We start from the raw sequence: 25,873 nt of genomic DNA, 5'->3' as shown, positions 1-25,873 counted from the left end.
ATTTATACAGAAGGAAACTTAAGCCCTGAGAGGCTAAGTTTCCCAAGGCAACCCGGGCTAGTCAGTTTTCAAAATGCAGACTCCTAACTGGAGCGTATAAACTCCCAAAGAGTTCTGACTCTCAGAAAACACTCCTTTTTGACTTCGCAGTTTAAAACCCCACCCAAGCCTTTTCAGCATCCAATCTAACTCCAGCCAAGTCCTTGGTTGTTTTGAACAAAGATGCAGGGAATGCTGTCAAACGTTAGTTCAGGAGGTCAATAGAGAAGGTGGGGTCGAGTGGAAATGTAGGCTCCCAGGGTGTACTGGGTAAGAGAGTATCTGGGGGACCAACAGGCGAATCACGTGCGCATGAAACTCGACCTAAGGGGTGGGGAAGGGACGGGAACCCCCGCCCCCACCTTGGGGCGCTGCTCTCAACGCCTGTAAATACAACTATCAACTCGGCAGATCGCGTAGTCTAAGCACTGGCTTCCCTGCTTCACTAATCTGTGGCGCCGGGGCGCTTCTTAGGAGGGCGCAGACGAGGTGAGACCGGCCGGCTGTGCAGCTGAAGCTCCAAGGCCCGCTGTGTCGGGCACGCAGCAAAGACCCCCGGCGTGGATGCGATTTGGGATTGTGATCCTGGGTCTCCGGAGGTCCGGAGTGTGGAACCACCACAAAGGCTCTGTGTTACCCCGGGTGTCAAGAGCTGCGGGAGGCAAGTTTGCCGAGGACAGGTGAGCAGCTAGGACCGCTCAAAGTCACCTAGCCACACTTGCTGGTCCTCAAGAAGAGTCCTTTGCCTGAGTCTTTGAGCACATTGTCCCCTCTATCCCACCTCTCCATTCTTCCTCTTGTTCCACTCTTTTTAGAGCCACTTGTCACTGTGGGAAGGGATCTCGGGGATCCCTCAATCGAAAGCCCCATTTCACAGATGAGGGGCTGGGCAACCCCGAGAGAAGGGGCGAGTGTCTCCTTCCCCTTCGTCTTTCTTGCTTGCTCTTCTCTGTCTGTTCCTTCTCTGCTTGCTCGGGTCTTGCTCCGGGTCCCGGCGTCAGATCGTCTCCCTGGTTGGCGGTGGCTACCGCGGCGCTGGCGAGCTCGGGTTTCTTCATTCCCTCTGGTAAACACAGCCGCCCGCCGGTCACCCCCATCCACTGCCTTATAAAGTCAGTCCTTATAAAGTCTGTAGGCAAAGGACTTCCTGCCGGAGACCGAGCCCCGTCCCGGGGACTGAGTGTCTGGCGCATTCCCAGGCGCGCTGCAGAGTGAGGGGCGCGCGGGGGCGCCACGGGGCCCGCCCAGGGTCTCACTCCACGTGGCAGTTAAGGGATTGGTCCGGAAGACCGGAGGGACACTAGCGCCGCCGGCTGTGGCGGGCGGGAGGAGTTTTTCTACCCGGGCGCTGGAGAGGGGGAGTAGAATGAAAGGCGTAACAAGAACGGAGGGTCTCCGGCTAGCCGCAGACTTCCCTTTCCGCCTCCTGCCGGCTTCTCAGAGTCCGATCTGGCGCAAGAGGCTGGCTAGCTGTGGGCCAGCGGTGGCTACAGAGCATGGTCCGCCCTTGGTGACTTTGGGAGACTTTGGGAACTTGGGGTTTGCCTCCAAGAGCGGGCTCTGTGCGCCCTTGCCTGGGTAGGCAAGCGCGGCAGCGCGCCAGGAGGTGGCTTCGCTCAGATCAGACTTTTCTAGTTCCTGATAGTGCCCTGCAGGCTGTGGCGCGTTCGCCCCTGGCGCTGCCAGAGCGCGCGAAGCCGGCTCCACAGCACCAGGCTCTATGGGGCCTCCATGAAGACTCCATCTCGGGTTGGCTCCAGGGGTCTCAGGAGCCACCGTGATGGAGTACCCTTCTCAAGGGCCACTGGGAAGCCCTTCTTCTCTCAGCGCCCTGTTTCTCTGCAGAGTCTCGGCCACCATGGCCCCCACGCTGAAGCAGGCTTACGGAAGGCGCTGGTGGATGGCTTGCACTGCTGTACTGGAGAACCTCTTCTTCTCCGCGGTGCTCCTCGGTTGGGCCTCCCTGTTGATCATGCTTAAGAAGGAAGGCTTCTACTCGAGCCTGTGCCCAGGTATATTCGAAAAGGGTTTGGGGTGGGAGGTGAGGACCGCTGGGGACGGTAGAGGGAAGAGGTAGGGAGTTGGAAAATGAGGACAGGTGGCCAGGCGGAGACAAAGCAGGGCTGCCAAAGACCGGAACGTTGGGCAGGCTCACTTGGTGATCTATTCAAACTTTAGTGCCCACTCTTAGGATTCTTTGATTCAGTGGTCGCTGAATTCCCATGTCCTACTAGGCATCTCTATCCTGAGACCGATTTGCCTGTGACAACCTTAAGTCTGCACCTACCCAGAGTAAGGAATTGTCAGAGTTAAACACAGGGCTCTTTGGTGTACTAGCAAACATCACTAACACACAAGAGAGTTCTTCAAGAGATCAAGCTGCCACACCAACTGGAGTGTGAATGTGAGGGACCCGCACCCGTGGGGTCCCCAGTTCTACAAATCACTCATTTGTATAAAGTTAACAGCATTATTTCCTCTAGAATGGATATTTACTTGTGGAGGGTTTGTTTCTGTTTTCCACATCAGTCACCTTGGTATTGTGTAAATGGACCCGAACCTGGCGTGGGAATCCTGAACTCTTTGAGAAGTTAACTGCAGCCAAAGGCTGCCTGTCTGCATCTGTCCGGGGGAGGGAGTTCCTCCCTTGGTGGTTGGCATTTGGTGGATATTTTTCTTTTCTGAAAGGAGAGTGCTGAGCTCAGTGAAGGAGCTGTGTGGTGTGCAGTTTCGTGTCTCTCATTCCTGTCCCCTGTCCCCAAGTCCCATAGGATGGCAGTGACTCAACACTTAACAAATGCAAATGTCCTCCTGGCTTCTGGCTCGGGAGCTCAATCCCTTGCCTCATAACTTATACTGTGAGTGTGGAAGGATGGAGAACTACTTTCTTTTCTTTCTTTCTTTCTTTTTTTTTTAAAAGATGTATTTATTTATTATTTATATAGTATTCTGCCCCAAAACCAGAAGATGGCACCAGATCCCATTATAGATGGTTGTGAGCCACCATGTGGTTGCTGGGAATTGAACTCAGGACCTTTGGAAGAACACACAGTGCTCTTAACCTCTGAGCCTTCTCTCCAGCCCCTGGAAACCACTTTCTTGAGGGTGGAGATGAGGCGGTCTTGATATCTGTTCTTACTTGCAGCACCTGCTGTACTGTGGGGCCACCCCACCCCTCCTACAGTTATCTCTAAGGAAGCAGTGGGTTGCACCCATGCGCCTGGCCCCAGTTTCAGAGGGCTGGGACCAGAGATGGTGAAGTTAGCATGAGGCCTAGGAAGGCAAGGTGGGTCCCTTGAGGAAGAAGTCTGAGACGGAATGATAGATGTTCCAGGGTGGTTGAGAGGACCAAGTGGGCCCTTAGGGACGCCCACCCACCTGAGGCTCAAATCCTCGGAGCTTTCCTTGGAGTCTAAAGAGGATCTTCCCTTTGTTGTGCAGCAGCCTTGATGCCCTTTACAGCCCGTCCAGGGGCTTCTTCTTTCCTTCTGCACCGGGAGGTAGTAGGGCTTCATGAAGAATTCTTTCTTTCTTTCTTTCTTTTTTTTTTTTTTTTTTCTTCCGCAGGACAGAGTTTCTCTGTGCATGTAGCCTTGGCTGTCCTGGACTCCCTTTGTAGACCAGGCTGGCCTCGAGGTTAAATTGATCCACCTGCCTCTGCCTCCCGAGTGCTGGGATTAAAGGTGTGCACCACCACTGCCCGGCACATAATGTTTTCTTGTTCATCCTTTTTTTAATAGCAGAGTGTCTCCATCATATGGACTGACTATATTTTCTTCACCAGTTATTAAGGATAATCCTCTTGTGCTTGCTCTATAGCTTCTCCTCCTCTCTCTATCTCTCTGTCTCTCTCTTGGGGTACCTCTCTTTCCCCCTTTCCTTCTCTCCCCATGCTCATTTAATAAACCTCTGTATGATACCTATTGCTGGGCATCTTATTTTTTAATTATTAAACATAAAATAAAGGTTAAATTTTTTTAAAGGAATAAAAAAATACTCTCATGTTTATGTATTTATTTTGGAGTAGACTTGCTGGGTCATGAAGGAAACTTTAATGTTTTCCAAAATGACTACTGCATTTTAAATTCTCTCCAGCACTGTATGAGGGATTCTAGTTTTTTCCGCCTCCTCAGCATTGGTTGTTGATTGTCTTTTTAATTTGCGCTTCCCTGATGGCTACTGAGGTTGGATGCTTTTATTGGCATTTTCTCTGGAATAACATCTAGTCAGCTACTTCTTCCACTTTTAGGTTATATTATTTGCTTGTTTATTTATTTGGAGATTGGTCCCAGGGCCTTATACTGCTAAGCATGTACACAGTATACCACTGTCTTTTTCCACTGAAGCATAAGAACTCTTTATACACCAGATCTAAGTCATTTATATAGTTTTCTTTTCTTTTTTTTTCTGGTGTGTATTTTTTTGTTGTTGTTGTTTTGTTTTGTTTTGTTTTTTGAGACAGGGTTTCTCTTTGTAGCCTTGGCTGTTCTGGGCTCACTTTGTAGACCAGGCTGGCCTCAAACTCACAGCGATCCGCCTGCCTCTGCCTCACAAATGCTGGGATTAAAGGCGTGTGCCACCACTGCCCAGCTGTATCTTTTTTTTAATGTTGATAAAAATCCTATTTGCCTATTTTTTATTCCACTACTCCGTCATGTTTAAGAAACTGTTGGCTAAATTTAAGGTCACACAAATTTGCACCTGTGTTTCTTTTCTCTTCACACTCTGTGTGTGTGTGTGTGTGTGTGTGTGTGTGTGTGTGTGTGTGTGTGTTTGAGACAGGGTCCCTCTGTGTAGCCCTGGCTGTCTTGGAACTTACTCTATAGACCAGGCTGGCTTTGAACTCAGAGACTAGTTTGCCACTGCCTCCCGAGTGCTGGCACTAACGGCATGCAGCACCACCACTAGGCTATAGACTGAGTGCACCTGTGATTTCTTAGGTTTGTGGCTTGGGCTCCTAATGTTTGGATCCTTGATCTTATGAGGTACAGACCTGATGTTTTGAGTGACTTGAAAGTGGGTGTGGGGTTGAGTCTGCTGTCATCACTAACTGGTAAACTAAGTGAACTCTTGCCCTTTTCCCCAGAACATATTTGTGCACTTTTGGAAAGCAGTGCACAGCATCTCTCCCCGCCCCTGTCTAAGGGGCCCTGCGGGCTGATGGATGGGGTGGTGTTTCTTTCCTGTTCTGTCTTGTCTGTGCTGTCTGATCACAAACAGCCCTTTCGCTTCCTGGTGCCTCATTCACTGTGAGTCTCTGCTGATGGTCCTAGGAGGCGCAGTCTCAACAGCAATGTCTTCTCCCTCTGGCTCTTCTGCCCCCTCTTCCATTGTGATCCCTGAGCTCTAGGTGCAGGAGTTGTGAGGTAGATGTGTCACCTGAGGCCACGGCACTACACGGTCGGTCACTTGTTCTCTGCCTTCTGGTGGGTTGTGGTTTTCTGTACCGGGTCGCCGTCTGGATATTTGTTATTTTCCTGTCACGGAAGTCTCAAATGATGCTGTTTAACAGACAGTTGACGGACTCAGCACATGTGAAGACCAGAAGTGAAGTTGACATTAGTATAGGCTTTGGGGTTCCTTGGTCATATTGTCTGTTTTCAGGTTCTCGCACCCCCATGGGGTGGGAGCTAGTGGGAACTATTACTTAAAATTTAGTCAAGGCCATCTCAGTTGACGACACAGTAACAGAATAACAGAACAATGCCAACAGTCGTTATTTACTATTTGTTAGGTCTTTAGAACTCGTTGTAAATCAGTGACAGCAGCATTATTATAATTCCACTTCGGGGGAGAGAAACCTACAACTAAGAGATGCTAAGCAGTGTGCCTAAGGTTGCCCATCTGGTAAGGAGAGGGCTAGGACTGCTCCTGACGCTCACAGGGTTTCCCTGAGAAGTGAGAAGCTGTGGTCTCCATCCCCAACACCCAGAGGTGTGTGAGGAGCACACAGAGTGAGGACTTACTTCAGTTCTGACTGTAGAACCTTGTTGCTAAGCCTCCTGGGAAAAGCCAGGTGCCCCACCCACTAGTGGCTGAGGGTTGCTCTGGAGCATTCCAGTGTGTCTTAGATGCTATTCGTGTTGTGGAGGGACGCCATAACCAAGGCAACTTATAAAAGGAAGCATTTAGTCAGGGACCTTGCTTATAGTTTAAGAGGGTGAATCCGTGAGCGTTACATCAGGGAACATGGCAGCAGGCAGGCAGGTAACTGAGAGCTTACATCTGACCTACTAACAGGAGGCAGAGAAAGATAGACCGAGTCTGGCATGGGCTTTTGACACCTCCAAGCCTGCTTCCCAGTGACCCACTCTGAATCCTTCCTAACCAAACATTCAAATACCATTCTCATTCAAATCACAACACTCCATTCCCTGGACCCCATAAGCCTCGAGCCACATCATAACACAAAATGCGTTTAGTCCAACTTCAAAAGTCCCTATAGTCAATAACACTATCAACACTTTTTAAAAAAGGGTCTCTTTTGAGGCAATCTCTTAACTGTACACCCCCTCAAATCAAAAGGCAAATCACATACATGAACATACAATGGCACAAAATATACGTTGCCATCCCAAAACCGGAGGAAAGGGGCAAAGTGTAGAAATACTGGGCCAAAGCATGACTGAAACTGAGCAGAGAAGTCCAAGTCCTGTTGCTTCATGTCAGTTATCAAAGGGTTCCTCAGATCTCCCACTCCTTCCAACTTTGTTGACTGCAGCACACTTCTCTCCCTTGGGCTGGTTCCACGCCCTCTTAGCAGCTCTTCTCCTTGGCAGACATCCCGTGGCTCTGGCATCACCAACATCTTGGGGTCTCTGGTGCAAACTAGCTTCACTTTCACAGCTGCGTGAAAGGGTTTCTTGGGGCCTCCACGGAGGGACTCTTGCCGAAGTAGCCTGCTCTCGGTGGCTTTCCTTGACTGAGGAGGAAGATTCCACAGCCCCTTTACAGTTGTCCCTCAACCACTAGGCGGAAGTTGCCATGCCGTCCCATGTGCTGGGGCTGGAAACCGGCCCCCTCCTGAAATTATACTTACATGAACGTTGACTCTTCCATGCTGCTTTTTAGGTATCAAATCCCTCAGGCCTTTTCCTCTCAGTGGCTGCAGGATTAGCTGGGCGTGGTCTCACTCTGAGGGGACCACTCCTTCTATTCCACTCAGCATCCTGCCTTTCCTCAGACTTATCTCTGAGCACAGGCCTCGAGCCCCAACATTACACTCCCTTGCGCCATAGACAAGACTTTTCCGTCTGGAACTTAGTCCTGAGGTGTTTTGGTGGTTTGACCATGCCACCAGCCGGAAAGTGTCACGGGGAAGCAAACATGGATTAGGAGATAAAGAATTCTTCATGTAGGGGACTCAGGCTCATCCTCAGACCCAGGTATTTCAGGTCACTGTCCCCATTTTTCGAAGGTGGGAGAAAGCCTCAGAGAATTTCAGCAGCATAGCTATAGTGCAGGCTTAACCACAATCTCATTCCCCAGGGTTCCCCAGACAGGATCATCTACAAGCTACCTTGGGGATTTTTATCATTTCTGTGTGCCACATTATTTAAAGTGTGATGCAGCCTTGGGTTTGACGTTGTGTATACACATGTACATATTTATATATATCCCTAAGAAATACATATATTCACATGGTTTCTTTTTGTTGTTGGTTTTGTTGTTGTTGTTTTTAAGACAGGGTTTCTCTGTGTAGCCTTGGCTGTCCTGGACTCACTTTGTAGACCAGGCTGGCCTCGAACTCACATCCATCCACCTGCCTCTCCCTCCCCAGTGCTGGGATTAAAGGTGTGTGCCACCATGCCCGGCCTCACACATGTTTCTAATGCACAAATAACTAATAATTGAAACCTCAGAAGTCGTTCCATATACTTACTACCTAACCCTACTTTGATGCCCGTGTAGTGTGTATGGTCATGTAGTGTGTGTGTGGTCATGTAGTGTGTGTGGTCATGTAGTGTGTGTGGTCATGTAGTGTGTGTGGTCATGTACTGTGTATGGCCATGTAGTGTGTATGGCCATGTAGTGTGTATGGTCATGTAGTGTGTATGGGTGCCTAAAGTCATCCAGCTAAAAAGGAGGCAAACAAGGCCTGGGGCCCAGTGGTGGTCACCTGCTTTCCCTTGATGCTCAGTGTAGCTGCCTCACTCACTTACTGAGTGCATTCTCTTTTTCCCTTCCCGTATCTTGTTTGTCATTTAACCAGCCTCTTGGAGTGATTGGGCTTCAGGAGCTAGCTCAGACTGAACCCACAAGAAGTGGATTGAGGGGGCTGGAGGCATGGCTCAGTGGTAGGGAGCACTGACTGTTTTTCAGGGGGACCCGGGTTCAATTCCCAGCACTCACACGGCAGCTCACAACTGTCTGTAACTCCAAAACCTGACACCCACAGACACACAATGCACATAAAATAATAAAAATAAAAATAAAAACAAGTGGATTGATTAAACCAGAAGAGCTTCTGTGTTCGTGGACCTTGGGTGGCCATTGGCAGTTCACTGGGCTCGACTCTGTACCAGAGTACACACATTCACTGGCATTAGAATATACGTGGGAAAGTTTTCAAGTCGGCCCGTGGGACAGCTAGGATGGGTACTGAATCTGTGCTGGCTCTGGAGACTCTGCTGTAGCCTGCTGGGTGGCTTTTGGGGCTGAGACTCTTTAGGGTTGTTGTAAAGATTAAGTGATATTTTGCTTGGAACAGCCTGACGCAAAGTAGGTGTTTGCTGCAAGCTAGTGACATTATTTGGGAGGGAACCTGTCATTTGATTATGAAAGACTTAAGGGCAGGGACAGTGTCTAACGCAGGGGCCACAAATTCAAATGCCATCTGAGGGCAGGCATGTGATAATAAATGAGACAAGAAGGGCAGGGTTACGATAGCCAGCATCTGGGAGCTGTGAGATAGACACACACGTTCTAGAAGGACAGCCCTGGCAAAAGAGGGGGCAGCAAAAGCTGGGTCTTCCTGACTTTCCCTCCCTCCCTCTCTCTTTCTCCCTCTATTTTTGCTATATTGCTCAGGTTCTCCCAGAACTTCTGCACCCAAGGGCTCTTACCTCAACCTCCTGAGTAGCTGGGAGTGTGGTTGCACACCACCATGCCCTAGCTGAGAACCTAGATTTTTTTTTAAACACATTGTTTTTTTTTTTTTAACACATTGTTTTTAAAGATTTATTTATTTATTATTATATATACAGAGCTCTACCTGCACGTACACCTGCATGTCAGAAGAAGGCATCAGATCATGTCATAGATGGTTGTGAGCCACCATGTGGTTGCTGGGAATTGAACTCAGAACCTTTGGGAGAGCAGTCAGTGCTCTTAACCTCTGAGCCATCTCTCCAGCCCCAGAACCTAGATTTTCAATGAACTAGAAATCCGGATGTTTATTTAAAGTGACACTAGGCCCAATTGACTGCCGGTCCAGCAGAACATGGACGGGGAGAGTCAGTGGGGGTCACCTGTTCGCGGCCTTCCACCTGGCTTCTCTTCTGTCTCTTCTTCCCTGACTCGCTGCCCCAACACAATGGAGGCGTACAGCAAAGGCCTAGCAATCAGCTGTAGAATAAACCCAGTGGACGGGGATCATAAAGATAGTTAAGGAAGGTTAAGTAGTCAGGGTTAGCATGACCCTCAAAGGCTGAATGCTCTAACCCCTCCAGGTCCCTTAAGCCCTTTCCCTGGCCTCCCAGGGAGTTGGTACTGCCCAAGGCACTTCCTTTCCTGGCTGCCTGCTCTTATGATCTGACTGATCTTTATGTTCCTTTTTTTTTCTTTTTTTTTTTTTTTTTTAAATATTAACACACAGATCTCATTACTTTCTGCTGCCTGTAGGTCCTTTGGCAGCTTGAGGTTACTTGAAGTCAGGGGTGGGTAACCACCCTCTTTCCCAGCACCCAGGGACAGTCATATCCCTCCCTCCGTTGTCTTTACAGAACTCACTACTTTTGTATTTTCAGTTAATGACACCCCCACCCCACCCCCACCCTGGTGCCCAAGGCAGAGTCTCACACACAACTCAGCCTGACCTCGAGGCCATCCTCCCAAGGGCTGGCATTACATCCGTAAGTCACTACAAACAACACACCTCCCCCTTTTTGATACTGGGTCTCTTTTTATTTATTTATTATTTTAAAATTTTATGTGCATTTCTGTTTTGCTTGCCCACCTGTGTGAGGGCATTGGATCCCCTGGAACTGGAGTTGCAGACAGGTGTGAGCTGCCACGTGGGTGCTGGGAATGTAACCAGAGTCCTCTGGAAGAGGCACCACTGCCCTTAGCCAAGGAGCGGTCTCTCCAGCCCCACACCTCCCTCGTTAAATCAGCATCCACGGTTCCCAATCGTGAGCACAGCTTCCAGTCTTAGGGCATGATCCTGTGGGTCTGTGCTCAACCCCACTGTCAGCTGTGTCAAGAGCTCTGGAATGTTCCCCAGCCCTTTCCCCTGGGCCAGAACCATGCAGAACTCTCTCCATCATCTCCAACTGAGGCTGCTCATCCTCTGCCCCTGTTAACAGACAAGGGACCTGAGGCACAGAGTGAGGGAGTTTCCCTGGCCAAAAGACTTCATAGCTAGTGCAGTGGGAATGGAGACCCTGTTTGGCCTGTTTCCCCAGTAATGCCCTGTTTTCTCTTGGTAGCTCTAGCCAGAAACAATTTGGAGGCAGCCACCTTATGGCTCAGTGCACAGACTTAAGTCACCCTCTGTCCCCTTTCCTTTACCTTGTCACAACTCCTGAGTTCACAGCTGAAGGACCTTGGGAGACAGCACACTTGTGACTTCATGTGGTGGATGGGTTGTTTTACCAAAGGACTCTTGGGGCCTTGTTGTGACTTACAGGGTCTGTGCAGAGCCGTGACTGGAACATAGTTAAATGCTAAACAGTACTAGCTGTTATTATCAGAATGCCCTTTACTGAGAAGGCGTCCTCTCCTTTTTTTTTTTTTTTTTTTTTCCCCATTCTTGTTGCCTTAAAGAGCCAGTCACCGATTCTGCCTCTTGATTTGGGGTATTCCCCCCCCCCCCCCCCCGCCACTGGTGCTTTCCAGTGACTATTACAAATTGGCACATGCTATGATGTCCACTTTTCTCAACTGAGCTAGCTGAGGCCTCAGATTCAGACTGCAGGTGGTGATCCTTTCAAGGCCGGATGCTAATTGCTGTCACCCAGGAGCTCTTTTCCCCCCTCAGACAGAGCATATATAGGACTCCTCATTACCTCTAGGGACACCGGTTGGTTCCTCTAGGGACCTGGATTAGAAGGCAGGACCCCAGGGTCGGGCAGCTTTTTTGCCTCTGTTGCATGTGCTGAGCCCTCCCTTCCCCTCCTCAGCTGACAACAAGACCAACACCAGCCAAGATGAACAGCACCAGTGGCCAAGCTGTGACGAGCAGGACAAGATGCTCAACCTGGGTTTCACCATTGGCTCTTTCCTTCTGAGCGCTACCACACTGCCTCTGGGAATTCTCATGGACCGCTTTGGGCCCAGGCCCCTGCGTCTGGTGGGCAGGTGAGGTGGCTGGGTGCGGGGGAGAGATGCAGGGTCAGGAAGATGCTGCAGAAGAGGGAGGCTAACAAACCATGCCCCACTCCTCTGTGTCCTTACAGTGCCTGCTTTGCTGCCTCCTGCACTCTCATGGCCTTGGCCTCCCGGGACACTAAAGGTGAGCCATGTGTTTTCCTCTAGAATGGGTAGGATGGAGGTAGACATTGACCCTTCAGCTCCTGCCGGTGTGCTCCCACGGCTCCACAAGTGCCTCTCGTCTGCCCTCTTTCTTTTCCCAGTTCTGTCTCCGTTGATATTCCTGGCACTGTCCTTGAATGGGTTTGCTGGCATCTGCCTAACGTTCACCTCACTTACTGTGAGTACAGTGGATTTGCCCTGGCAGCCATCCAGACAAGTGGGAGTGAGTGGGGTCAGAAATGAGTGAGAGGGGGCTAAAGAGATGGCTCCACAGTTAAGAACATTTGCTGTTCTTCCAGAGGACCAGAGTTGGGTTGTGGGGGTGGGGGGTGGGGTGGGGGAGTCCTACAGCTTGAGCATGAGATAATCTAGCACCCTCTTCTGGCCTCTGAGGAGACAGCACACACACACACACACACACACACACACACACACACACAGATACATAAATAGAAATAACTTTAGAATCAAGTGGAGGGGTGATGGGCGGCTCTGATCGAGTGCCTGTGTGTGATAGTCAATGGAGCTGTGCGTGAGTGAGACGTGTGTGTGTGTGTGTGTGTGTGTGTACTGAGCCTGTGTCAGTTGAGCTATGTTCCTGCACTGAGCCTACAGAACAAACAGGACTATGTCCTCACCTTCCAGAAGCTTTCATATGGGGACTAGGGAGGGGCAGGACAGAAAGCCCAAAAAGCGAGAAAACTAATAAATCATGGCTCTAGTCATAAATACTAGGGAGAAAACTCAACTGGGTAATGTGGCCCTGAGGGCAACTGAGCAGCTTAGCCTTGGGGACCTTTGCCACGCTGTAGGGGCGTGTGTGTGAAAGGGCTTGAGTGGAAAATGCCTCTGTGAGGTTGTGCCCGCGTGAATTTGTCAATAGCGGACATTTCTGACCTACAGAACTAACTTTTCATGTGGCTTAACCGATTGCGTTTTTTGTGTGGGTCTGCTTTCCTGTATATGTTTACGTATACCTGTGGGTATAAAGGTTAAAAGTTTCGCGGGGGTTGGGGTTAGGAAATGTCCTGTTGGGCCTTTTTGGGTTGTTTATTTCTGATGCGGCCAAACTGGATGTTTTGGCCGAATTTCTCATCCCAGCAAGCTGCCTTTAACTGCAGCTGGGGACATTTCACAACTTTTAAGGAAGCTGATCCCTTCCGATCCACCCCTCTGTGCGGCAGTCCCGTTCCCGCTGTGCAAATTGGCTCAGGTCTCTTAATCTCTTCTGGGGCTGGAGCGGTAGGCTTGACCTGGACCCTGCCCTCGTTAGTAGAGGGGATCGGAGGGCCAGCCAGTCTGTGCTTCCCACAAGTCATCACCTCTGTAATCTCCAGCCAATGGTAGGGCCTGGCGCCTGCCCCGCCCCGCCCCACCACTTGTTGGCCCTCCCCTGATGACAAGCCTAACCAGGATCTTTTTGCTGTTGCAGACCGCCCCTGGGCGATAACTACTGCCAATATGCTTCCTCCCGGGTCACCCTGTGGTTAGCTCCGGCAGTGCTAGGCTGAGACAGAGCCTTTCCGACCCTTGAGGTACAGGGATCCTTCCTGATGTCCTTGACAGTGTGCATGGCCGATAGATGACGCTAGTGAGATCTCTGTTCTAATGGGAGCCTACTTGGTCTCCCAGTCTATTTCCTGGGGTCTTTTGAGGCCCCTCGGCTGAGCCTCTGTTCCGGTGGAGAGGTTTTAGTATCTGCGTGACATCCAAGGCCCTACCCACTTATGGCTTCTCCTAACCCTGGAAGTCAGTGGGATTAAGGGAGAAGGTAAGCAAAGGATCAGGAGGACCCTTCCCCTGAGGGCGTGGCTCACCGTTAGCGAGCCCAACATGACCATCCATTAATTCATTACTTGGCATTGTGGGTCTGCTTTGCACACCAGAGCCACCTCAGCTCCATTCTTACTTCCCTGGTCTTTCTCATGATTTATCCTGGTTCAGAAGAACCCGTGGGCTGTGGTATTTGGGCCACATGGAGGATTAAAAGTCACCTTCGTGTTAGAGCATCATCCACAGACAAAGCCTTGACAGGCCAGAACAGGGAGGAAGTCTTTAAGCCTGTGAACTTGAGCGTTCTTCCCCCCCCCCCCCATTCCCCCACCCGCAGCTTCAGTTTTCTCATTTTAGAAATGAGTTGGATGACGTCAGTGTTTTTGTTTGTTTGTTTCTTCTTCTTCTTCTTCTTCTTCTTTTTTTTTTTTTTTTTTTTTTTGGTTTTTCCAGACAGGGTTTCTCTTGTAGTCCTAGCTGCCCTGGACTGGCTTTGTAGACTAGTCTGGCCTGGAACTCACAGAGATCCACCTGCCTCTTCCTCCTGAGTGCTGCGACACCAAACCCAGGACATCAGTGTTTATTTGTGTTCCATGTGTGTGTGTTTTGTCTGCATGTATGTCAGCCTATCTTGTGCATGCCTGGTGCCCTGCAGAGGCCAGAAGAGGCTGTCAGATCCCCTGGACCTAGAGTTATAAACAGTTGTGAGCAACTGTATGGGTGCCGGGCGTTGAACCTCTAATGAATTCCCCTGCCCCTAGCTCAGTGTTTCCTACTACCTGTTCCAGGGGCTTATCCAGGGTGTCAATGAATAAAGTGGCTTCATGAGTGAAACAAACAAACAAAAAAACCAACCAAACAAACAAACAAACAAAAAACTCAAAAAACAAAAACAAAATGAAACAAAACAAAAAAAAACCCCTGGTCAATCCTGGGATGAGACAAAGTTAAAGTTTCTCTCTAAGGGTACTTCCGGAACCCTTTTAGGTGCCCACGTGCACTGACAGTGTGCTAGGGGCCTTGGAGTGAGTATACTCCCCAACGTGGGAATGGGGCTGCCATTCCTGCAAGCTCACTTTGGGAAATGCCTCCAAGTTCTCATTCATTGTTTGTTTGCTCTTTTTTGTTTTGTTTTGTTTTGTTTGCAAGACAGGGTTTCTATGTGTATCCTTGGCTGTCCTGGAACTTGCTCTGTAGACCAGGCTGGCCTAGAACTCATAGAGATGCCCCTGCCTCTGCCTCCCAAGTGCTGAGATTAAAGGCATGCGCTACCACCACCCAGCAGCCTCCAAGCTTTCGTATGGAGTGCTAAGACAGGGGAGCCGGGGTTTTACCAGGGCATCGCCGGCTCACAGGAGTCACTCCTCTCCTTCAGCTGCCCAACATGTTTGGGAACTTGCGCTCCACTTTCATGGCCCTCATGATCGGCTCCTACGCATCTTCTGCCATCACGTTCCCTGGAGTCAAGGTATGGAATTTGTGGGAGAGCTGGGAGTGCTGGGTCATCCCCACCCCCACCCCCGCCACACTGTGTGTGTGTGTGTGTGTGTGTGTGTGTGTGTGTGTGTGTGTGTGTGTGTGTGTTACAGTTGGGCTTATCCATGCTCTTTCTTTTTCTTTTTTTGAGACAGGATAGTTTTCTGCTTAGCCCTGGCTGATCTCAAACTCACAGAGATCCACCTGCCTTTGCCTCCTCCCAAGTCCTGGGACTAAAGGCATGTGTCACCACTACCTGGCTCGACTTTATTTTCTTTCTTTCTTTCTTTTTTCTTTTCTTTCTTTCTTTTTTTTGTTTTGTTTTGTTTTGTTTTTTGTTTTGGTTTTTCGAGACAGTCTCTCTGTGTAGCCTTGGCTGTCCTGGACTTGCTTTGTAGACCAGGCTGGCCTCGAACTCACAGCGATCTGCCTGCGTCTGCCTCCTGAGTGCTGGGATTAAAGGTGTGCGCCACCATGCCCAGCCACCTTATTTGCTAAGACAGAATTTCTCACTGAACAAGGGGCTTGCAGTTTTGTCTATCCTAGCAGGCCAGTGAGCCCACTGGGTTGTTTCCGTACCACAGCCCTCGCCGACTGGCAGACATATGCTGCCACCTGCCTTTAAACGAGTGGCAGAGATCCAAACTACCACACTGAAGCATTTTCCAGGTCTTCTCCGTTGTCTTTTCACCATAACCCAGGAATTGGATAGGGCAGGGTGAATGGTGATGGGGTGGGGTGCTGAGGAACTTGATCTCAGCCTCACAAAGCAAGTCTGTGCCAGAGTAGATCCTGGTCAGGCTGGCCTGGGGGACCTGGCAGAGGGAGGACTGAGCTCTCAGTTTGGGGTGTGCTGGAGGACTCTGCTTCATCCCCCATCAGGTGGTCCTGGTACTCTTTCCGCTGGACCATGACACCAGTCTTCAGAGTTGGCCGTGGGCAGTTAGTTAGTTACTTTTATGGGCATTTTTGCTTACCTTTTCTAAAGGGGTTTGGAGTGGGTGAGCTTGAGAAGTCCTGTGTTCCCCCCTCCGTGCTCTCTATAGAAGGAAGCTCCATCTTGCCTCCACAAGGAACAAGCCTAAGTCCCCGAAGTTCCTGCAAGAGGTTTCCCACACACAGTGTGACCAGAGCTGTCAGCTGGAGGCTGTCAGGAAGGACAATTGGAAGCAAATCTCTTATCAAAGGGGCTGTCATATTTGCATAAGATCCCAGGCAATTCTATTTGTTCTGGGGTTAGAAACTTGCCTGATTACTCCACACACCTGTGCCCTCCCTTCCCCCACCGCCCACCCCCACAGTGGGTGCACCTGTGTGCACTTGGGAGCTCTGAGATAAGGTGTCTCAGGTTGGGTTTGCTTCTCCATGAGAAGTGTGTTAGCAAGGGAAGGCTAAACACACAGAATTGATTTTCCTTGTTCATGTGACAGGAAATAATATGTTTATGTGTGAAAATAATAATTTTTTACAGAGTCATGGACAAAAAAACAAAAACAAAAACAAAAAAACAAAACAAAACCAAAAAACCCAAAAACAAAAAACAAAACCAAAAAACAACCCAAAAAAACGCTGGCATTCCTTTCTGAGGTAGGATCGGAGTTGAGCGTCTCTGGGCTTGGTTGAGTAAGTGGGAGGCACCCTGAGCACTTTGTAAGAATGGCTCCACACTCCTTTCGTGGGGCCCAGGTGAAGGATGGAGCGGCAGGCGGTCTGGGTCTGATGTTTTAGTTTCTGGCTTTGGTGTCCCCACCTGCAAATTGGGTCTAAGGAGTGGGATGCAAGAGACCTTGGAGACTCCTGGTCCTCCACAGGTTCTGCCTTCGTGGGCCCCGGGCAAGCTGGCTTCCTCCATGGCCTGTCCTTCCCCAACAGCTGATCTACGATGCTGGAGTGTCCTTCACGGTCATCATGTTCACGTGGTCTGGCCTGGCCTGTCTTATCTTTCTGAACTGTGCTCTCAACTGGCCTGCAGAAGCCTTTCCTGCCCCTGAGGAAGTTGATTACACGTGAGAGGCTGGGAGAGGAGGTTGGAGTGTGAAGCTGACCTCTGACCCCGAACCCTGAACCCTGAACCCTGACCCCTGCAGTAGAGCATTGAGGCCAGGGCTATGATGATGACATGTGAGAGGATGGGAGAGGAGGTTGGAGTGTGAAGCGGATACCTGACCCCTGATCCCTGACCCATGGCCTCCTGCAGTAGAGCATTGAGGCCAGGGCTATGATGATGTGATCCACAGAATCAGCTTTGGCCTTAGGGCTGGATTTGGAATTCAGCTTCGCAGATGGCCACACACTTCCCAGCTCTGCTCTTGCACCCCGAGTCACCTGCTCGAGGGTGTTTTTTAAATGGTAGAGCCGGCACATAGTAGGTGGTCAACAATGTGCTTTTGAATTATTCATGGTAATATTCACTCCCGGCTTTGGAGGAGGAGAAGGTCAGAGTAGGAGACCCCGCCACCACCCCTGAAATAGTGTTAAACAGCACATGGGCTCAAAGGAGAGGCTGCCGCAAAATTTAGCATACTGCTTTTTTCGGGGGTTGGGGAGGGGGACAGCATGATTGCCAGCTTTTCCCACCCCTTTTCAGTTCAGCAGCAGCAGGAGATGGTACTGCACAACCTAGCAATAGGGCAATAGTCAAATAGCTGACATCTGTTGAGTGCCTACTGTATGCCATACACCGTACTTACTCTCAAATAGCTGTATGATATAGATGCTGTTATTAACTCCGTTTATGACAAAGTGACTTGATAAAGGTCGTAGCATTGAAAAGAGGTGAGTTGACGTTTCGATGGGGCCAGGCTGAGCCTGTGTCTGAAGTTGTTGTGCCACCTTCCATGAAAACAGACCGAGAGAGAAACACTCATCTGGCCCTCATTCAGAGTATCCGTATAAGCAGCTGCCTAAGCCAAGCTCTGAGCAAGAGAGATGAGGGGGCAGCAGGCTGGGGTGGTACCTAGAGCTTGCAGTTAGGCTCTGCATAGCTAGTTCTCACAGGCTCTGCTCTGACTGTTGGCAGGAAGAAGATCAAACTCATTGGGTTAGCCTTGGACCACAAGGTCACAGGGGACCGCTTCTACACCCACGTGACTATCGTGGGTCAGCGGCTGAGTCAGAAGGCCCCCAGCCTGGAGGAGGGGGCTGACACCTTTATTTCATCCCCGGACCTCCCTGGTACCTCAGAAAAGCATCAAGAGAGTGAGTGCTGTGGTTTTCAGTCCTGGTGGGCAGGGAGAGTACAGTCTCATCCCTCCTGGCTTTTCACACCTGTAGAGCTTGTGGATGGGGAAATCAAAGCTGAAAGAGACCTGGGGAGTTCAGATTCAGGGGTACCCTGCTGGATCTTCTGGGTGACGGTAGGAGATGCTTCCAGCAGAGGACACAGGTTCTTTGCCCCTCACCCACCCATCATCAATCTCCCTGCCTGTTGCATCAAGGCACAGGCCAAATCAGGGATCTTGCAGGCAGGGCCTCCGGTGTCTGACGTACTCACACCCCCTGCTGGCCATAGGAGGAGATGCACCAGACTGCCGTTCACTTCCAGAGAGGTCCCTTGGCTTTCTGTGCCTCCAGGACTGGTGGAGGAAGGGCTCTGGAGTGAGAAGTTGAGAGTTTGAGTCTTGCTTTCCATTGCATGATGTTGCCGTTGGGTCTCTGTCACCTTTGCCTTCCTCGTTTCTTAAATCATCGTCCGACAGTTATGAGGACCGGATGACTCAGTGGGCAGGAAAGCCCTTTATGTGGTGCAAAATGGGTCCGGCCACAATAGTAACTATTCCCACTGCCCATCCTTGTAGGAGGATGGTTAAGAGTAGGGGCCTGAGTCAGATCCCCCTGCCATTTCAGCCATGTGAGCTCAGGCAAATCATTTGTTTGCCTAAGCAGTAGTTTCCTTACCATGGGAAAGCCAGTCTCAAAAAAAAAAAAAAATAAATAAAATAAAATAAATAAATAAAAAATTGCAGACTTCCATTTGGTAAAAATAAAGTATGTCAAGTGTGTGGCTCAGAGCAACTGCCTCCAAGATGCTGCTAGCAGATGAACACAGGAGGCCCTCAGGGTTCACCTGAAAATGTGGAGCTTGTTCTAGAGCTTGACTGGAGCTCTTGGTCTCTGAGGAGACCTGATCCTCTCCAGAGTCACACAGTTAGCATCTTAGTTCCACTAGACTTGTATAAGCTGGGAAATGGAAGGTCTGGGGGCTTGACCTCCCACCGCTGTCTCCCCAGAGTCTGTCCCTTTTCGCAAGAGCCTCTGCTCCCCCATTTTCCTGTGGAGCCTCATCACCATGGGCATGACTCAACTGCGCGTCATCTTCTACATGGCTGCCATGAACAAGATACTGGAGTTCCTTGTAACCGGTGGCCAGGAATGTGGTGAGGCTCTGTGGAAACCTTGTGTTGGGGTGTGTGAGGGAGTGTGGGGGTGTGTGAGGGAGTGTGGGGGTGTGTGAGGGAGTGTGGGGGTGTGTGAGGGGGTGCTGGGGGTGTGTGAGGGGGTGCTGGGGGTGTGGAAGGGGGTGCTGGGGGTGTGGAAGGGGGTGTTGGGGGTGTGGGTGTGGGGGTGTGGGAGGGGTGTGTATGTGTGGGAGGGTGTGTGTATGTGTGTGAGGGGGCGTTGGGGTATGAGAGAAGGTGTTTGGGGTGTGTAGGAGTGGGTGTTGGGGGCTGTGGGAGGGGGTGTTGGGGATGTGTGGGAGGGGATGTTGGGTATGTGGGAGGGGATGTTGGGTATGTGGGAGGGGGTGTTGGGGGTTTGTGGGAGGGGGTGTGGGTGTGGGGGGGTGTTGGGGAGGTGTGGGAAGGAGTGTGGGGGCTGTGAGTGGGTGTTGGGGGAGTGTGAGTGGGTATTGGGGGGATGTATTGGGCATAGACTGGAGGATCATCTGGCTAAGCATACGCTCACCATCTCTACCCACAGAGACGGCTGAGCAGAGACAAAAGGTGGAAGAGACAGGTAGGGAGATGGAGCCAGAGGTCTGACCCACACTTACTTTGACATGTCCTATCCCTTGGGTGGGGGACTCATTATCATAGTCCTGGGGTCCTGAGAATGTGGTTCCAAGGGAGGTTGTTTGAGCGCTGCCTTCCTGTTCTGGAAGCGGAAGGCAGTGCCCACTGAGCTGCTGGCATCCTGACCCCACTTCTGTTCTTGCCCAGTGGAGTTCTACTCCTCCATCTTTGGAGTCATGCAGCTGCTGTGCCTTTTCACCTGCCCCCTCATTGGCTACATCATGGACTGGCGCATCAAGGACTGTGTGGATGCTCCAACCGAGGGCGCCCTGAAGGAGAGTGCTTCCTTTGGTGACGCCAGGTGACCCATAGGGGTGGTGCTAACAGGAGCCCAGACAACACTTTGCATTTCCTCTGTGCTTGTGCATATAGCATCTCATTGCATTCTCCTAAGAGGTCTGAGAAAGAAAGGCACTTCCCTGTTTTATGGATGGCGAAGCAGGCTAGAGGAGGCACGGCTTGTTTGACATAAGAATACCCATAATTGAGGGCTGGTTTTGCACTAGGCACTTTGCGCATTTTGAGTCCTGCAGGCTCCTGAACCAGTGTCCTCAAGGGTACACCCCAAAGCTTGTCTGAGCTTGGGGACTGCTGTCTGACATCTAACAGGAGGCTGAGGCAGGAGGTGGCTGTGAGTTTGAGGTCAGCCTGGGCTACGTGGCGGTACTAGGCCTATTTTGGCTATAGAGTGAAGACCCAGATCCTGTTTCAAAACAAAAGGCGGGGAAGAGGGGGGCTTGGTTTATTCGCTTTCTGTTGCTGTGAAGTGCGTTGTCCTCCCCCAAACAACTAATGTTGACTATTCCACACGACTGAGGGTGGGGGGCCTGGAAATTCCTCACCTGGATGTTTCGGATCTGTGGTTTCTCATGATGTTGTGTTCTATCTTCCTACTGTAGCTGTGCCATCTGACGTGCAGTGTGGGTTGGGTAACTGCTTCCGGGTTTGCTGGAGCATGAAGTTTAGGGCTGACCAATGTGGCCCGTGTTAGGGCTGCATTTGATCTGGCAGATGGCTTCCTGACAGAAAGAGTTCTGAGAGAGTGGAATGGGGCCAGGCAAGTGCCTAGGAGGTTTCAGGGAGTTCCAGGCAGTGGCCACTGACTGCCTGTTCTTTTCAGAGATGGGACTGCCACCAAATTCACCAGGCCACGCTACCGTAAGATCCAAAAGCTCACCAATGCCATCAATGCCTTTACCCTGACCAACATTCTGCTTGTGGGTTTCGGCATCACCTGCCTCATCAGCAACCTACACCTGCAGGTACCTACTTTCCTCCACCCCTCTCCATTTCTAGGGCTTCCCTCCTGGTGTGCTCTGCCAGTGTCTGCATACTCTAGAAGCATGCCTATGTTCCAGGTCAGCTTCCTGGGTTCTCCAGGAAGTGAGCCTCGTAGATTACGTCGGATGAGGGTTGGGTCAGGGTAGAAGCATGGAGGTGGCCCAGCAAGGCCTTGGGTCCCTCTTCCTTCTGCCTTGATCTTCCTGACTCTCTTTTCTCTCTTGGGTTTCAGTTGGTGGCCTTTGTCCTGCACACCATAGTTCGTGGTTTCTTCCACTCGGCCTGTGGAGGTCTCTACGCTGCAGTGTGAGTCACAGTGGACCAAGTTGCCTCCTGGAGCCCTGCCTGCATATATAGGGATGCTTAGATACTGGAGCCTTGCCTGCATAGTTAGGGATGCTTAGATACTGGAGCCCTGCCTGCGTAGATAGGGATGCTTAGATACTGGAGCCCTGCCTGCATCGTTAGGGATGCTTAGATACTGGAGCCCTGCCTGCATAGTTAGGGATGCTTAGATACTGGAGCCCTGCCTGCATAGTTAGGGATGCTTAGATACTGGAGCCCTGCCTGTATAGATAGGGATGCTTAGATACTGGAGCCTTGCCTGCATAGATAGGGATGCTTAGATACTGGAGCCCTGCCTGCATAGTGAGGGATGCTTAGATACTGGAGCCCTGCCTGCATAGTTAGGGATGCTTAGATACTGGAGCCCTGCCTGCGTAGATAGGGATGCTTAGATACTGGAGCCCTGCCTGCATCGTTAGGGATGCTTAGATACTGGAGCCCTGCCTGCATAGTTAGGGATGCTTAGATACTGGAGCCCTGCCTGCATAGTTAGGGATGCTTAGATACTGGAGCCCTGCCTGTATAGATAGGGATGCTTAGATACTGGAGCCCTGCCTGCATAGTTAGGGATGCTTAGATAGAGTGTAAATGGCCCCAACTTCCAAAGCAGCCTTCCTCCTGGTGTCCCTTCCATATTGACTTGTCACTGGGGGACGTGGTCATGGGAGCTAGCTGTTCATGTCTTATAGCAGGAGCTTGATGATGACAGGCCATCCACCCCTTAGTCACAGAGATGCCAGAGTCATGATGTCCTTCCCAAAGAAAATGGGAGTCTCCTCTGATGAGTGTTTCAGCCCTGAGGCTGGGTTGTGGCCTAGCTCCCCATGCCTGTCTTGTAGAGATTTCTTGTAGTGTCACAATGAACAGCCTTGGGTCCAAGGGCAAGGCACTGTTGAGAGGCTTCTCTGCACAGATCACATCATGCAGTGTCCCCTCCCTCGAAGGCTCTGGATACATGGTGGGCTGCCACTCCCTGCAGCCATCTCATCAGAGGACAGCTCCTCTCCTTCTGAACTGTCCCAGCCAATGCCTGGCAGTGCCCTCTGATGTCTTCTTTCTGAACACTCATATCCTGGGTACCTGCAATCCTTTTGGATCTGCCTTTCACATGCCCCACATCTGGTTTCCCAACCTTGCCCACCCCAGTCCCACTCCAACCCACTGTCATCTCATATATGGATCATTGTAAATCTGTGTTACCTTTAGCTGATGCCACCCCCTGCCCCCGTCTCTTCTTCCCTCCCTCCTTTCTCATCCTCCCTCCCCTCCCCCCTTTTCTCCCTCTCTCTATCTGAGATGGTTTCTCTGTGTAGCCCTGGCTGTTCTGCAACTCACTCTGTAAACCAGGCTGGCCTTGAACTCAGAGATCTGCCTGCCTCTGCCTCCCGAGTGCCAGGATTAAAGGCGTGCACCACCACAGCACACTGCCACACTCTTCTTTTGACATGGCTGGCTCACTAGTTAGGACCCAACACTTCACATATCAACTCCTCTTGCTCTAGAGTAGGGCCAAAGGTCCTAATGCCCCGGGCTAGGCCCCTTTGCTCTTTCCTTTCCCTTCCCTCTCTTCTGTCCCTCTGCTTTAGCCTCATGTGCCACCTTGTAAACAAACAATCCTAAGCATGTTTCTTACTGAGGGCCTTTGCCTTTCCTCCAGGTACCTAGAAGGCTGACAGTTTTACATGCTCACCTTCTCCAGGGGCCATATCTATCTGTTCTTTCAGCATGGCCACCTCTGGCCACTTCACCTACATTTGCAAGGCCCTGGTCTCCATGCAGTTGTCCACGTCTCTGTTGAGTGTTTCGCCTTAGCCCTCACCATTAACACGCTATGCATTTTTCTTATATATACAAGCACCGCTATGTGGAATCTGATGGGTTCACTGCTTTCGTCGTCTCCTCCTCCTCCTCCTTCTTCTTTGAGATTTATTTATTATATACAGTGTTCTGCCTGCAGGCCAGAAGAAGGCATCAGATCTCACTACAGATGGTTGTGAGCCACCGTGTGGTTGCTGGGAATTGAACTCAGGACCTTTGGAAGAGCAACCAGTGCTCTTAACCTCTGAGCCATCTCTCCAGCCCTCACTGCTTTTATGAGCATTTATGGAAAGAATGACATGAGTAATCCAGTGAGGCTTGGATATATCCTGCTACTAGTGAAGGAACTGGGACACGGAGAGGGATACTTAAAATGGCCACCCAGCCTGCTGGCTCTGAAGTGGCATATACCCTTGAGGGCAGGGACCAAAGGCTGCATGCAGAGTCTGGATTCTTCAAGGAACATTCTGCACAGCACAACGTGATATCTGGGTATGGAGCAGGATGGGTGCTGGGCAGCAGTGGGTCCTGCCTCTGACTCTTGGCTGTCCCTCCGCACAGGTTCCCATCCAACCATTTTGGGACGTTGACAGGCCTCCAGTCCCTCATCAGCGCCGTGTTTGCTCTGCTGCAGCAGCTGCTGTTCATGGCCATGGTGGGACCCCTGCATGGAGATCCCTTCTGGGTGAGAGCCAGTTCAACACGGGGCCCGGGGGACGCTTTCCCTAGTCCTGCGGAAGGCTGCAGGAGGTGCCTTGGAGGCCCCTAATCTGGGTCTGTCTGGTGCCTGCTCATCAGAACCCTTCCCAGAGGACTTAGATCAGTAGCCTCTCTTCTAACCTGGCTCCAAGGGTCTGCTTTTATTCTATTTTATTGTTAAAAACTTTAGTGTGGTGTGGTGAGCGTATACGAGTGTACTCAAGCTTGCGTGTGTGTGTGTGTGTGTGTGTGTGTGTGTGTGTGTGTGTGTGTGTGTGTGTGTATAGGCCAGTAGTTGACACTGGGAGGATTTCTTCATTGCTTTCCATCTTATTCACTGAGGCAGGGTCTCTCAGTTGAGCTCGGAGCTTAACAATGTGAATAGTCTAGTTAGCCAGTTTCCTCCAGGGAAGTGGACAGGTGGGCCACCACTCCCACCCAGGATTTATACGGATGAACTCTGGTCCTCATGCATGTGAGGTCCCAGGTGAGACATCTACTGGCCTGGTCATGGTCCTTGGGAGTGCATTCTGGTACTGCTGGTCCCATCCACATTGACTTGACAGAGGCATCCCCTCTCAGTACTCTTTAACAGGTTCCTTCCCACTAAGCTTGGGGTGTTCAGTGGCAGAGTACCTGCTCTTGCATGAAGTACCACGGTTGTCATCAAGTCCCTACCCTGCAGAACTCCCCTCCCCGACTCCCTCTGCCCCCGACACACACCAATTTCTGCTTGTGGGACACTCAACCATGAACCCTCCTTCTGGGGGAACTGTGACTTGTTACCCTCCCCACAGCCTGCTGAGCAGTTGCTGTGCCAAGCGTGCAGGGTTTTCTTTCGCTCCAGCTTTGCCGCAGTTGTCCTGTGAAGGAGGTGCTCAGACTTGAGGTTCTTTGCCCAGAGTCACACCTGAGTCATGGAGTGGGATGTGATTTTGGCGGGGGGGGGGGGGGGCTCAGGAAGGTCTTGGTCTTGGGTGCTGCAAGTCACATGTGCTCTAGGGTGGCTATAAGTCCATTCTGACTCCTTTAACCATGACAAAGAGACTTTTCTTGACACTCAAGTGGGGGTCCTAGTGGCATGAGCCTGCCTTCAGGGCTAGAGAGTGTTGCATTGTGGGGCCTGACCATCACTACTTAGACTTCAGTGTTCTCACCTCAGCCCCTTGGCCAGATTACTAGCCATCTGAGATGCTGGTGGGACAGTTACCACACCTGCTAGGTCCGACCATTTCTGCCCTAACCTCCATGATGGGAGTCTTAGGCTGGTCCTTCAGGAGGATGTGTTCAGCCGGTGCCCATCTGATTTTCTTTGCTTCTCTGTCCACATTCTGAAGGTGAATCTGGGCCTCTTGATTCTCTCGCTGCTGGGATTTCTCCTGCCTTCCTACCTCTTCTACTACCGGTCCCGTCTGCAGAGAGAGTATGCCACCAGTCTGCCAGACCCACAGAAGGTACTCAATGCTTCGAAGGAGGAGACATAGACTCCCAGGGCCGAGGGACTTGGAGGACAAGCAACCAAGGCCTGATAGAGTGAAGGGGACACTCTCGGGGCTTTCTACCTACATCGTGTGCATGGAGCTGAGGGCCGTGGACTTATAAATACTAAAGAGTTCTATTTTTGTAGGGACTTGCAAAAAGGGAAACAAAACAAAACCCCCAAACAAAAAACAGCCCTTAAAAAAAATATTCCCCAAAGCAAGCTGCCCATTAACTGAAGACAGTGGCCAGTACCA

General features: G+C 50.8%; 1 protein-coding gene across 3 annotated transcripts; it reads left to right on the top strand.

The window, feature by feature from the left end:
* The first annotated feature begins 315 nt into the window (after window positions 1–315).
* Slc43a1 (solute carrier family 43 member 1) lies at window positions 316–25,873 on the top strand. 3 transcript variants are annotated; one of them, XM_051166502.1, is made up of 15 exons: window positions 316–528; window positions 1,885–2,051; window positions 11,382–11,559; window positions 11,658–11,713; window positions 11,835–11,911; window positions 14,882–14,974; window positions 16,855–16,988; window positions 18,002–18,180; window positions 19,212–19,358; window positions 19,903–19,938; window positions 20,142–20,295; window positions 21,115–21,256; window positions 21,508–21,581; window positions 24,000–24,123; window positions 25,475–25,873. In XM_051166502.1, exons 2-15 carry the CDS (start codon window positions 1,898–1,900, stop codon window positions 25,619–25,621), a joined length of 1,695 nt encoding a protein of 564 aa, XP_051022459.1. In that variant the 5' UTR covers window positions 316–528; window positions 1,885–1,897; the 3' UTR covers window positions 25,622–25,873. The 3 variants fall into 3 exon arrangements, with proteins under 3 accessions (XP_051022459.1, XP_051022457.1, XP_051022458.1); XM_051166500.1 differs by lacking the exon at window positions 316–528 and adding an exon at window positions 535–719; XM_051166501.1 differs by lacking the exons at window positions 316–528; window positions 21,508–21,581 and adding an exon at window positions 535–719.

This window comes from Acomys russatus, chromosome 24 (assembly GCF_903995435.1).
Source record: "Acomys russatus chromosome 24, mAcoRus1.1, whole genome shotgun sequence".
Lineage (NCBI taxonomy): Eukaryota > Metazoa > Chordata > Mammalia > Rodentia > Muridae > Acomys > Acomys russatus.
The sequence above is the reverse complement of the archived record's forward strand: the minus strand, read 5'-3'. Positions and strand labels throughout refer to the sequence as shown.